General features: G+C 40.7%; 1 protein-coding gene across 1 annotated transcript; it reads left to right on the top strand.

Annotated features, from left to right (window-relative positions):
- Window positions 1–3,242: 3,242 nt before the first annotated feature.
- On the top strand, window positions 3,243–8,657 carry ist1 (IST1 factor associated with ESCRT-III). Its single transcript, XM_034110219.2, has 10 exons — window positions 3,243–3,407; window positions 4,004–4,104; window positions 4,235–4,415; window positions 4,851–4,938; window positions 5,056–5,139; window positions 5,240–5,350; window positions 5,446–5,652; window positions 5,899–5,997; window positions 6,491–6,533; window positions 6,952–8,657. The coding sequence occupies exons 2-10, from the start codon at window positions 4,017–4,019 to the stop codon at window positions 7,116–7,118; spliced, it is 1,068 nt and encodes a 355-aa protein (XP_033966110.1). The 5' UTR covers window positions 3,243–3,407; window positions 4,004–4,016; the 3' UTR covers window positions 7,119–8,657.
- Window positions 8,658–14,589: the final 5,932 nt, after the last annotated feature.

Raw genomic sequence — 14,589 nt, 5'->3', positions numbered from 1 at the left:
TGATATAATTAATATTAATTCACAGGAAAATACCACCTAACCTAACAGTTCTTGTCTAAAGACCCACAGGTTTTCAAGATAGAAATATACACATAACTGGCAAACAATAAGGTATGTGTACATAAGGTTAACATTGGCACAAATTAAAAATCTATAGCCTTTACATTTTTAATAAGTATGAGTACTGCTAGTTTATTGAATGTAACAATTCACTTAAGTTCAGTAGTTTGTGTAGTGTTTTGCATGTTTGATGACCAGTACATGACAAATATGTGCCTTGTCCAATATAAAAGTCAGTCAGAGACTAAACGCAGTGAGTTTTTCACTTGTATGGTATTCCTCTCATGACAAGCAAGAAATTAAAATACCATGGCCAGTTTCATGATGATTCAAATGATGAAATGTAAACTATATTTTATGGCCAATATGTTACTTAGAAAGGTTAGCATGCGTGTTATCAATGTAAATTGTTATTTACATTTCATTTCATTTAATTTCAAACCTTTATTTATTCAGATTGGTCCCATTGAGATCATAGATATCTTTTTCAAGGGAGACCTGCAGCATATAGATTCCACATGAAACAAAACAATAAAGGACATTATATTTACAGGATACATAGTTATAGACATTTACAAGTGCCCATTGTATCAGCAAGCATTTCATTTAGCCTAGCTTTAAAAACATGCAGAGGAATGAGATTGCTCAGTTTCAATTCTTGCTGAAGATTGTTCCAAGCAAGTGGAGCTGCGCACATAAAAGCTGTCTTACCGAAGACAGTCCTTGCTCTTGGCACATCTAACAAGACTACATCATGTGACCTCAGAGACAATAGCTGCTTGCAACTCTGTGTGTGATCAGAGAGCAGATATAATACGGGAGTTTACCCAACAAAGCTTTATAGATAAACGTGTACCAATGACTGAGCCTCCGTACAGAGAGTGATGGTAAACCTGCCTTGGTATACAGTGTACAGTGATGTGTAAGCGCTTTACAATTTGTGACAAATCTCAGTGCACTGTGATACGCAGCATCCAATTTGCTCAGGCAATTGGCAGGTGCATTCATATACACCAGATCACCATAGTCCAGCACAGGTAAAAAGGTCACAGTGACTAGCCTTTTCCTGGCCTCAAGCGAGAAACAGGACTTGTTTCTGAAAAAGAAACCTAGCCTAACCCTCAGTTTTTTAAGCAGGTTATTGACATGAAGTTTAAAAGAGAGACAATCATCAAGCCAGATACCAAGGTATTTGTAACAGGCAACAACTTCAAGTTTTGTTCCTTGCTTAGTTACAATATCTAAAACAGGCTCTGGTGTCTTTTTAGCTTTTGAAAAGAGCATTACCTTGGTTTTATCCACATTTAAAAGAAGCTTTAATTCAGAGAGCTGAGTCTGAATAGTGTTAAAAACAGCCTGTAATTTGAGCCTCTTTAATGGAGGGACCTGCACAATACATCACAGTATCATCCGCATAAAAATGTAAAGTAGCTTCATCCACATTATCACCTACGCTATTAATATATATGGAGAATAAAAGTGGTCCTAAAACAGAACCTTGTGGTACACCATTAGAAATGTTTAACCATTCAGAAGACAGTCCATCAAAATGAACACATTGGGACCTTTCAGAGAGGTAGTTCACAAACCACCCCACTGCAAGGCTGGATAGGCCAATACTGAGTAGCCTCTGCTTTAAAATGCGATGATCAACGGTGTCAAACGTGCTTTAGCCTATGTAAGGCTCATAGCTGCTAACAATGATTCAATGAGGTAGTTTCTTCAGGTTCCCAAACAGTTGAGTTACTTCAACGGCTCATAGCTGCTAACAATGATTCAATGAGGTAGTTTCTTCAGGTTCCCAAACAGTTGAGTTACTTCAACGGTTTGTGTTCTGTCTTACACTTTTATGTCGCATGGATTAGTTTGACAAAAGCATCAATATAGAGCCCTAATCCTGCCCTAAGAAAAGCTACATATTAATTGTTTGATTTGTTACTACATTATGAATAGTTGTGGGTTTATCATGTCCACTTTTCCTTTTTTATGGCTATGGACCTTTTGTAAAGTTTGAATTGAAAGTTTAATATTTCTCTCTAACGTACGACGTATAATAAAAGATACACCGGAAGTCAAGGGTGTAACTTTGGTTTGAGAAGTGGGGGGGACACACAACAGGGGGTCCTCCGCAATGAAACATTGTTCTCGATTTAATTCCATTTCCTGCCTTTCCACAAATATGTATTAGGGACTATGGTGTTAACTAATCCAAGAAAAATGTGTAGTGTATATAATTTTTTTTATTTTATTTATCCTTTATTTATCCAGGAATGTCCCATTGAGATACAAGATCTCTTCTTCCAGGGAGTCCTGACCAACACGGCACACAACAAGTTTCAACATAAAACAAAGGCATTAAACAAAAAAAACATACAATTCAAATATAAATACAGAAGGCCATTTGTGCAGTGGCAAGAAGCATAATCACATCAGCATAATGAGTGTGCAAACGTATCTATCCATAAACCTGTTTTATTTGTGATGACCTCACATCCTATAGGGGGGTCCGGGGGCATTTGATAATTTCAGTAAAAACTAACATTCATATTTCTCTTTTTGATTATAATACTAATGAACGTTCAGAAAAAAGCACTTTGGCAACTTACCACATACGTTTTAAAATGCTTAATAAGCACCGTGACTTTCATGATATAATTTCTCGGTCATAATCGGTTGTTTCCGTGAACGGCCGACTGTTGAGTGGCGGCAAATGCTGCGGCTGCAATGCATTGTGGGGCAGCATTTTCTCCTCTCCTTTCAGTAAGGGAGGTCCAGTGGTTCCTAAGCTAAAGGAGGTTATAAAGGAAGTCTGAAACCTCCTTTCCTTTCATTTAGAGAATTGGAACGGCACTTATCATGGCTGCCACTGAGGGACTTCCGGGTCATTTCACTTGGTTAGGAAGGTTCCTAAGCTAAATGGACTATTGGAACGCAACCTCTCTGTCTCTCTCACACAAAATGCGCTCCTGCCACACACACACAGACGCTCCTCCGTGACGATGACCACTTGCGTAAAAAAAAAACACATTTGAAAAGTGGGGACACACAAACGGGATTTTGAAAAGTGGGGGGGACATGTCCCCCCTGTCCCCAGTGGAAATTACGCCCATGCCTGAAGTACTTTGATGTAGGCCTAAGTAGTAATAGTCATTTTTTAGCCTATAGGCCTACTCACAGTACGTGATCGTGTTTCGGTCACCTGTGGTTGACGCCCGAAGACCCGCCCCTCCAGAAGAAAATACCCATGACGTCACCACAGATCATCACGGAAGTGAACTAGACGACGAAACCAAACAGACAGAAACCCACATAAGTTGTTGTGGTGTACGCTTCCCTAGCATTTACAGGTGAGTTACTGTCTCTTTATGATCCGTTTAACGTTTTTAAACTATCCAAGTGTTTTAACTACTTTGTGTGTCTGATACACTTGTTTTGTTTTTGCTAGCATTGTAGTGAGAGCTAGGTAGCTAACTGTGAGCACAAACGATAACAGAATAGACTGCTAACAAAGCAATTTCTAGTTAACAGTAAATGTAGGCCACACGGATACAGGGTTTCTAAACGTATAAGCAATAGTATGGATAATTCAGTTGATGACAAAAACTAAGAAATTAAATAGATAACATGTTAAAGATTAAAATAGCGTGACATAGGTAACGTGAGCTTCCCTAGCTGTTCGTCGCGTCGGGCTAAAGCTAACTGACATGAGCTGTCAAACATGTAAGTAGTTTGTGTTTGTTAACCTCCTGTTTTCGTTTGTGTGTTGGGGCTGTTTGGAGTAAATCTGCGCAGTCATAATGTTTCGATGATTTGGTCATGCTCACATGATTAAGTGACTCACAGGATCAGAGTTAGGGGGCGAGGTCAGATGGATTCTTTAGGTTGACAATGGATGTATGGTTCCGTGTTTATTTTGTTGCTATTCTCTTTGTCTCTACCGCAGATAGTCTATAATCATGCTGGGAGGAGGTTTCAAAGCAGAGAGGCTAAGAGTCAACCTGCGTCTGGTCATTAACCGACTCAAACTCCTGGAGAAGAAGAAAAGTAAGTATTGTGCTGATTCAAAAACCTTGATTCTATTATTCCACAGTTGATGTGGAATGAGTGGTTTTATATGTCTGTTCATCCATGTATTGACCGTGTACTTTCTCCAATTCACACATTTATAATGAAGCTGAGCTCGCTCAAAAGGCAAGGAAGGAGATTGCAGATTACCTGTCTTCTGGAAAAGATGAGCGGGCACGGATCCGTGTGGAGCACATCATCAGAGAAGACTATCTGGTGGAAGCCATGGAGATCCTGGAGCTTTACTGCGACCTGCTTCTGACTCGCTTTGGCCTCATACAGTCCATGAAGTGAGTTTCTAACCAAAGAAGTCCACTATACTACTTTTATTTAACATACTGACGCACATTGTCCAGGAAGATAAAGACAAGCAATGAATCTACAGAAAAATAGTTGCCAACTATTTTGATAATCGAAGTAATTATTTTAATGCAATATAGGCATAAAAGGCTTTTTCAACCTCTCAAAGACGGAGCTCATTGTGGTTTTCTCTGTTTTAACTGAATATTTCTGGGTTTTGGAATGACAAAAGAAGGAATTTAAATAGAATCCCTTCGACTTTTGGAAACTGGGATGGACATTTTCACATTTTATCTGACATTTTTGGAACAAACAATCATTTTGTAAACTGGAGCCCTCAACTATGGAGAGTGTGAGGGTTACACTTAATACAAAAAATGTTCAGGCTTCGTGTTCTTTTGAACCCTTTATGTTCCTCCAATCAGGGAACTGGACCCAGGCCTACAGGAGGCAGTGTCCACCCTCATCTGGGCAGCACCTCGTATCCAGGCAGAGGTGTCTGAACTTAGAACTGTAAGTACTGTCTATACAAAACATGGTACTGATGGCAACACTATTTAACAAGTTCTGTTGTATTTTTTTACTGTTATGTCAATTCATGACATTTTTATCTCCAAATGATTCTATCAGGTATCCGAGCAGCTCTGTGCAAAATACAGCAAGGAGTACGGAAAACTGTGCAGGACAAACCAGATTGGCACAGTCAACGATAGGGTAGGCACTTTTTCCACTAACTGGCCATTAGTCTGTTCAAGAATGCATGAAATGCCTGGTATCTTTTTATCATCTGATCAACTATTTGATGTGTTTATAGCTGATGCACAAACTGGGTGTGGAGGCCCCGCCCAAGATCTTGGTGGAGCGCTACCTGATAGAGATCGCCAAGAACTATAATGTGCCGTATGAACCTGACGCCATGGTTCGCGTGAGTGATAAATAATCTCTTCTATAATTCACTTTGAAAGATGAAGTCATGCATTTTGTTTATTTACCCACTCACCCCCCCCTGTGTCCTGACAGCCTGAGGTGTCTCTCGGAGAGGAAGCAGACCTGATTGACGTGGACAATGACAGGAGGGGCGGTAGAGGAGGAGGTGGAGGAGGAGGAGGAGGAGGAGGAGGAGGAGGAGGAGGAGGATTCACTGTTCCTATGGGTGCCATGCCTATGCCTATGCCCATGCATATGCCCATGCCATCAGCTTTCAACTATCCAACCCCCAAAGGAGCCGTAAGAGATTCAGTTAAAAGACCCTGTTGTTTATTATTCTGTTTGTGAATTATACATTTGGGAGTGGAAAACCTGTAGGAGAAGGACAGGTTTTGGTATTTTCTTGAAAAAGTTTCCAGGCATTAATGATTATTGCAATGATGACGGTGACTGTGTAGCAATGTGACAAAGAAGTAGTTTACCAGTCGTCACTGTTCATCATTATCCCTTCTATCAGACTTGAACCTGACTCTTGTTTTCCTCCAGGAACCGTTTAATCCCATTGGAACCTACAACAACTTCCAGCACCCTATGGGAGGAGGCCCGCCCCCTCAGCTGCCCACCTGCCCCCCCACATACGAGTCTGTAAGTGACAGAACCCCTCCCATCCCTTCCTGTACCCCCAGATGGACAGATGGGCAGGGCAGGGCATCACTCAGGGAAGAGCAGTTCATTCAGCTTGCTTACAGTTTTGCCTGTCCTCTACTTTACTTGACACTATTTTCTTCTAGGCCCAGGTCCTGCTTCATCTCTAAAGATATAGTTAGCATGAAGTGCTTGTACTTCCCTTATTACTAACTGACTAACTGATCAGAGAGTGAGACTGAATTGAACAGATGAGTCTTAGGTGTGTTTTAAAGAAAGCTGACCCTAGCTACGTCCCTAAGCCTGTGAGACACAGTAAGGGGGATCATTTCTTAAAAACCCTTTTCCCTTTTTGTTTTATTTAAATGCCGTTTCACTTCTTCGTTGTTACACACAATTGATAATTCCTTCTCAACACTAACACCGTACATATTTACTTTATTTATTACAATATGAAGAGATACTTCCCTTCAATATTTTCCCTGTGTTTCAGATTGATGACCTAAATGACAAACCTTTTCCTTCCCAGGCTGTAGGTGAGTTCTGCAAACAATCAGCAACAACTGTAGGATAAGACTGGAGATATTCTTTATGTTTGGTATTGTCAACAAATCAAAATAATCATTCAATCCTAAATGTGTTCATTCCTTCTTTTTTTAAAACATGGTTAAAGATATATAGACTTATTCGCACTAAACTATTTAACAAATGTTACTTAAATAAGAGTAGATTATGTATTTGTTGGGAACCATATGCAGAAGCAGATTAACTGCCGTGATGAGTACTTCCTGCCGAAGGATTGTGTATGTATTTATGTACATGAATATAAAAAAACCTTAACTATAGATCAAATATTACTGATGTGTTTTTGGTCTCTGGCAGAAAGTCATAGAATTTCAGGCTGTGGCATCACAGGCAACAGAAATTAAATTGAACACCATGTATTGCTCTCAGGTCCTGGCCCTTCATCTCAGATGTTTGACAACAACTCTCTCCCAGAACTCCCCTCGGTTCCCGACACACTCCCCAGTGCCTCTTTCGGCAAACACACCACCAGCTCAGATGACATCGACTTTGATGACTTAACGCGGAGATTTGAGGAGCTGAAGAAGAAGACCTAAATGCTATATCACTGGTTTATACAAATGCACACACGTACACACTGAGCCTGTACCGCCACCTAAACAGAACCCAACATGTTAAAGGTTCATGGCTCCGATATTAAGATTTGGATATTCCCCCCCTCCCATGGTAATATAACATAGATATTTAACATACCTCTATTCTTACCTCATTTGTATAAATATGACCTTGACAGTTAGCAAAAATCGAATGACTATTGGCAGTACCATTGAGCACCATATGTTTTACTTTCTTTCTGTAGGGCACATATTATATAGTTCATGCAATCATATTGGTGTTGACCCCCGTTCACTCCATTTAGAGTCACGCCAACTTTTATTGTTTTCAAATTTGCCTGTGTAACATTTTATTTAACCAAACTTTTTAAATTGTTGCTTTTCCAAGGGGTCTTTTGGGGTCTGAAGAATATTTTGAAAACATGCCTTGATTCTTCTTTGCACATGCTCTGTTGCTGTGAACTTTGCCACTGTGTCGCACACTCCTGAATCAGACTAGTCAAACCAGCCCGACTTGCCGCCCCAGTTTCATGGGGAGGGGCCAATCACAATAACAAAAGCTAGAGCTTGTTTCCGAGTCAAGGCCCTTTATGAGTGTTGTGCAGTCAGTCAGTTTAAGCTGTGTAGAAAGCATATTTTGAAACACTCTACTTCTTCCAGGTTTATTTATATCAGAATAAGGACCTATGAGTCTTCCAGTTAAAGCCCAATGTGACGCCTTTCAAACATGTTACAGGTGTGGTGGGGCACAGATGTAAAGTGATAAAACAGTGTATGATAATCCTATCCACACGAACGATTGAACTGTAAAGCAATAATTTAATTGTAGGGAGTTGTATAATATTTGATATATCTGTAAATCTCCAAATAGTTGTTTTGCTCCTTTTGAACGCCTGTCCGACCAAATATCTGCCCCTTTTTTTTATTGTTTAGTACTTAAGCCGTTTTTGTTTGTGTCCCATACTGTATGTGTTCCACTGCATTTGCCTTAGTTACCATTTTTCATCAGAGGCCTTGCCAGTCTGTAGGATTATGCATGTGTTATCCATCAAGACTGGATACATATTTCCTGTTAGGATCAGATCACACGTTGCTTTATTTGCTCTGCCCATGAACAACTCCCTAACAACTTCAGAATTTGATGAAAACTGCTGGTCTAGCAATAGAGATGTGCGTTGCAGGCTTTTGCTGTACAGAGTGGACACACCCAGCTCTTCTTGCATGGCAAATTAATGGTGGCTTCTAATAAATGATTCAGTGATCTCTAGAAGTGAAGAAGAGCTTTATAAATTAAAGCTTTCCAGCTAGGTGATGGACACAGTTCATGAATAGGTCTAACTTGTCTTGGCGGAGTATAAATATTAACACTAACAGAACTCTGATCTGCTCACTGTCTTTTCTATGTCTGACTGTTCTCTCATGCTAAACATTGAGACACACAATGGTGTCTGATCACAGAAATGATTATTTTCCACTGTATACTGAAGTAACAATTGAATAAAAGATGATTTAGAACTGGAAGCTGGTACAATTTGTTTTTACTCTATGTTTACAACTTCCTGTTTATATTACTGTGATGTCAAGTAACTACCAGTAGGGGTCCTCAGTGTAAAGGAAAACACTGACCTAAAACAAACATTTACTTAATGTAAAACATAATGTGCTTTATGAGTTTTGGATTTTCTTAGTCAGATAATCTGTTTACCTTCTTTCTGTATCCTAATAGTCCCGTCTGGTCAATCCTGCATCATATTAAGACATGTTTACCTACTGAATATATGAAGATAAACTCAGCTGAAATCTTTAAGGGGCACACTTAAAGGGAAGATGGGAAATAGTGTCAACCATTAGTATTCTGGTCACTAAATTGAAATATTTTGACAATCAGAAATAGCTCCAAAATTGAGATTGACTATCTTTGTTCCTGATGATTAGCGCTCATTGTGGAATACAACATGTGGCAGACAATTGGCTTTTTAAGGATATTGTTATGTCTTTACTCAGTACTGAGGGTTTGGTATAGTCCACCTCAGACTTTTGGTTCACATTCCCAGGTCTGTTTGTGAAGTGGTGTCGGTGTGAATGAGCTGGACATTTTTTCCCCGAGAAAGGTCAACCACTCTTCAGACTGTGCTTTGTTGAATATACAAATCAAGTTAGTTTACATGCCATGCACTTGACATGCTCTCTTTTCCCTCAAATGTATCCAACCTACCAGAAATAAGAGCTAGATGTTATTAGAGGTGTTTAAAATAAATTATTTGAGTTGACTGCCTCACATTATTTTTAGCATACGTCATATCACAGAGTGACAGACTGAGGTTTATGTTTAACCCAGCCAGGGAAAAGGGGCCAATGCAGCTTTTCTTTAACTTGTATACTTTTTGTTGTCACTCCAGGGGCCTGTACTACGAAGCTGGTTCAACATAACCTGGATATGTTTGAGTTAGCCGCAGACCCGGCGGCAGACATACGTCTCTGGCGGGCATTTGATTTACCAGGGCCACCCCGAAACTTACATTTCCCGGGAAATCTCGAGATTTGTCTAGGGGGTTAGGTTGCCATAAGGCTGTTGATGGTCTTATTATAGGCTACATCCATTGGTTGGTTTTGTGGCACATTTGTAACGCTGTGCCAACTTGGGCAAGCACGCAGGCAAACTTGAGCGCACACAGGGTGGAGAGGTGGAGGGAGGTTGAGCGATGGAGATAAAGGGAGAGAGAGAGAGATTGAGGGAGGCAGAGAGCATGTGCAGCGGTCTGCTTGCGCACAGAGCAGGAGTTTGTGAGAGAGCCGTTGTTATGCCGTAGGTTGAAGCCTTGCCGTGGATTGAAGCCCTGTTCGCGGGGACGCGCAAAGGTGACGTAATCGCCTGTGTTGAGCGTTCGCCGTATTTTCACCCTTTTCAAAGCTTTTTTCTCTCTTTTGAGTGATATATTAGGATTAAACAGCAAACGGCTGAATAAATAATGTGCATACAATTGCGAGTAGGCTCGTTTTAAGGACACGTTTTTCAGATCTGTCACAATCTTCGTATTGGAATAAACTTCCGTTTTTGAGTGTATAGTCCCACTCCGTTATATTCCTCCTTCCTACAGAACAGACAATGACAGGATAATATGTGATTTGTCAATAGTCCTATTTCTTAAAACCTTCTCTGTTGTTTAAGTGTCTGATAACCACGAATAGTAAGCAATGATATAACAGTAATGATATCACATGATCATGTCAGACACTGTGTTATTTTCAATCAAGCCTAAAAAATAATGTGTTCAAACTGGCTTCACTCACTTGAATTGCTCCTTTGAATATAATTTTTATATATCCCTACTCAACACATGTTTGTATTGTAATGCCACTCCTATTGTTTTTCAATTGTATTTTAAGGTGACATTGAATGCTTTGAAAGGTGCCCTAAAATAAAGTGTATTATTGATCTTGTATCTGTGCCTCTATTACATTACATTTCATTTTCTATCAGACTATTAATGTTCCTTATTTTAGACTAGGTTAATCCTGGTGTCAATAGGGAAGATCTGCACTGTTCTCTACATAACATGTTCAGAGCAGGTATTTCTCCTGCCGGATTTGGAACCCCCCCTATATCTTTCTCCGGATAGTCACAGACTCACCAAAATCACACTGGTGCTTGCTGTTCCCCTCTAGTTTATGCTCACAAAAGCATTTCACTCTGGGCCCTGCAGGTACAAAAATAAAGAGGGGCTTCAAAATCCGGCAGATCAGGTGTTGGTGCTGCCGGATTTGGAACCTCCCCTATATCTTTCTCCAGGACAGTCACAATGTCACCAAAATCACACTGGTGTTGCATGTTCCCCTCTAGTTTATGCTCACCAAATCATTTTACTCTGGGCCTAGCAGGTACAAAACTAAAGAGGAGGTTCCATATCCGGCAGTGCAGTTGTTAGAGCTGCCGGATTTTGAAGCGCCCCCTGTAATTTTGGCCAGGACAGTCACAATGTCACCAAAATCACACTGGTGTTGCATGTTCCCCTCTAGTTTATGCTCACAAAAGCATTTCACTCTGGGCCCAGCAGGTACAAAAATAAAGAGGGGCTTCCATATCCGGCAGTGCAGTTGCTAGAGCTGCCGGATTTTGAAGCGCCTCCTGTAATTTTGGCCAGGACAGTCACAATGTCACCAAAATCACACTGGTGTTGCATGTTCCCCTCTAGTGTATGCTCACAAAAGCATTTCACTCTGGGCCTAGCAGGTACAAAACTAAAGAGGGGCTTCCAAATCCGGCAGCACCAACACCTGATCTGCCGGATTTTGAAGCCCCTCTTTAGTTTTTCACCTGCAGGGCCCAGAGTAAAATGCGTTTGTGAGCACAAACTAGAGGGGAACAGCAAGCACCAGTGTGATTTTGGTGAAGTTGTGACTATCCTGGACAAAGATATAGGGAGGGGTTCCAAATCCGGCAGGAGAAATACCTGCTCTGAACATGTAGAGAACAGTGCAGATCTTCCCTATTGACACCAAGATTAACCTAGTCTAAAATAAGGAACATTAATAGTGTGATAGAAAATGAAATGTAATGTAATAGAGGCACAGATATAAGATCAATAATACACTTTATTTTAGGGCACCTTTCAAAGCATTCAATGTCACTTTAAAATACAATTAAAAAAAAATATGAGTGGCATTACAATACAAACATGTGTTGAGTAGGAATATATAAAAAATGATATTCAAAGGAGCAATTCAAGTGAGTGAAGCCAGACACATTATCTTTTAGGCTTGATTGAAAATAACACAGTGTCTGACATGATCATTTATGTGATATCATTACTGTTATATCATTGCTTACTATTCGTGGTTATCAGACACTTAAACAACAGAGAAGGTTTTAAGAAATAGGAATATAGAGACAAATCACATATTATCCTGTCATTGTCTGTTCTGTAGGAAGGAGGAACATAACAGAGTGGGACTATACACTCAAAAACGTTGTTTATTCCAATACGAAGAGTGTGACAGATCTGAAAAACGTGTCCTTAAAACGAGCCTCCTCGCAATTGTATGCACATTATTTATTCAGCCGTTTGCTGTTTAATCTGATATATCATTCAAAAGAGAGAAAAAAGCTTAGAAAACGGCGAACGCTCAATACAGGCGATGACGTCACCTTTGCGCGTCCCCGCGAACAGGGCTTCAATCCACGGCAAGGCTTCAACCTACGGCATAACACCGGCCGTCTTTCCTGCAATGGCAGTTTTTCTGTATTTCCTTTCTCCTGTAATGTGACTTGATCGCTTTAAACTCCGCACACTGAGCTCTGATTGGTCAGCAGGCAGTGCTTTCACTGAGTTGAGCTCTAAGCCTGCAACCTAACCTGGGGCCTATACTACGAAGCTGGTTCAACCTAACCTGGATATGTTTGAGTTAGCCGGTTGGCCTAATCCAAAACATACGCGCTCTCGCTAAACGGTCCTACGACGCTGGTTATCAAGTGGATCGCTCAAGCCAGCCGTGTCCTATCTAGTTAGGTGCGCGTTCACATGAAAGGGGTGGTATCTGGAGCATTCGACCAATCACAAACATGGAGAAGCGGACTGACAGCGCAGCGTCATACTTCCTGAATGAAAAGTCAACTATAATATTAGACATATGAAGAAGTTAAATTAAATATCCATGACTTAAACACTTTATCCAGGATCAAAGCCACATAGCTGCACATGCAAGGTGAATACAGCTGGTAAAAGTGTTTGAATGCGTACATTAACAGGTTTATGATATCACTGCCCCGTCTCTAAGACACGATCTGACTTTAATTACATTTGACTCGAGAGTGTTTCGTCAACTTAATGTGTTGCTTAAAATAATACTTCTGCATACAGTATGTGACACTGTGAGCAGGGGCGCCGTAAGGGGGTGAAAAGTTAGGACGATTCTAAGGGCCCGTGACTGACAGGGGCTCCAAAATGTTCAGAACATTAAGAAAAAAGATGTAAGTAACCTTTCATCAATTCTCAATAATTAACATTAATAAAACGTTATATTGATAAATTACTCACTAAACTTACGATTCATTTAACTTATTTTCTACCAAAAGTTAATTACCCAAAGCCTCTGTACACCCCCTTCTATTTACGTGTAATGGTTTGGTCCTGCCTCCAAACGAGGTGCGGCACCGGCACTTGCAGAGAGTGAAAGCATGTGAGGAGGGATGCTAGTACTTAGCCTACATACGTGTGTTGTACCATGTTTCAACGACCAACAAAGTCAGGCTCTAAGAAAAGAAGAGAAGGGAGAGAAAGACAAGAGAGAGGGACTAAAGGGCGACAGTATGTCACCCCGTTTTTCACAAGAAAAGGTGGGTGTGGTCCATGAGTGGTGGAAATTAGTCTGTTAGCTAATGTTTTTTTGTTTACTAAGCTGACATTAAGTACTGTTAATATCTTTACAGCAAATTCACTGCTCTTCACTGCTCTTTTAGCTGACATTTAAAGGTATGGTAGGTAATTCACTTCAGAAGCCATTTTTGTTATATTCCATGGAATGCTCTTAAAGGAATGGTATGCTCATGACACTCATTTTTTAAAAATTATCATCCGATAAAACAGACCAGTCTCTGCCAGTCTCTCTTTTTTTTTTTTTAATCCGATGACATTATCAGTGATTTTAAACTGATTATATACCGAAATAACATCAACACTGTGGGCGCCGCCATTTCCCGGACGTGACGTAATCCATGCGTTTGGTTTTCGAAGACACGTTGATCTCGTTATTTACTGTAGTTTCTCTATTCAAATATGCCTCACTGTATCGCGAAATATTGCCATAATTCGGATAGGAACAATCCACGGAATGCTCGGTTCCATCTGTTGCCAAAAGGTAAGCATAAGAAGTACATTCGGAGGCAGTGGCTAGCGAAATGTGGCCGGCCCGAACCGAGAGATTTACAGGCTCATGTATGCAGCGAACATTTCACATTTCCGGACGACTACTCTGAGAGTATGATCAAACATAACATGGGATTTAAAGAACAACCATTACTCAATGGAGATGCAGTACCATCGGTCTTTCTGGTGTCATCACCGACCAGGACACCAGTTCGGCCAGTAGAGAAATCGCCCTCTGCAAGTGTGAAGCGACGGAGGAGCAGAAGTAGTGCTCGGAGTAAGAATAAGGTATGTTATAGCGCATTTCCATTGCAGCGGCTAGCCCCGTTTTAACGTCCAGGCCAGGACAGTTTTTGGTGGCCTTTCCATATAGCGTAGTACCGGCTAGTGTGTATTTCCCCCCAGTTTTTCCGGCCCCATAAAATCGTGATTCTATGGCCAGGGACAACGAAGCTGAGTATGCTAAACTAGAGAGGGAATCGCTAGCAAGGGTGGTACTACATGCCAGGGTTTCCGCTAGGATTTTCTCTCGCCGGTCAAATGTCCGGGCAGCATTTATTTTACCGGACTAATTTGAAACTTACCGGTCA

This window comes from Pseudochaenichthys georgianus, chromosome 3, assembly GCF_902827115.2.
Source record: "Pseudochaenichthys georgianus chromosome 3, fPseGeo1.2, whole genome shotgun sequence".
NCBI lineage: Eukaryota > Metazoa > Chordata > Actinopteri > Perciformes > Channichthyidae > Pseudochaenichthys > Pseudochaenichthys georgianus.
The sequence above is the reverse complement of the archived record's forward strand: the minus strand, read 5'-3'. Positions and strand labels throughout refer to the sequence as shown.

What these genes read in the sequence shown, in the direction of transcription:
- ist1 (XM_034110219.2), top strand. Translation starts at nt 4,017, where the DNA reads ATGCTGGGAGGAGGTTTCAAAGCAGAGAGGCTAAGAGTCAACCTGCGT. An exon ending in ACTCCTGGAGAAGAAGAAAA is followed by an intron (nt 4,105 to 4,234) that starts GTAAGTATTGTG and finishes TTTATAATGAAG; the next exon opens with CTGAGCTCGCTCAAAAGGCA. An exon ending in ATCCAACCCCCAAAGGAGCC is followed by an intron (nt 5,653 to 5,898) that starts GTAAGAGATTCA and finishes GTTTTCCTCCAG; the next exon opens with GAACCGTTTAATCCCATTGG.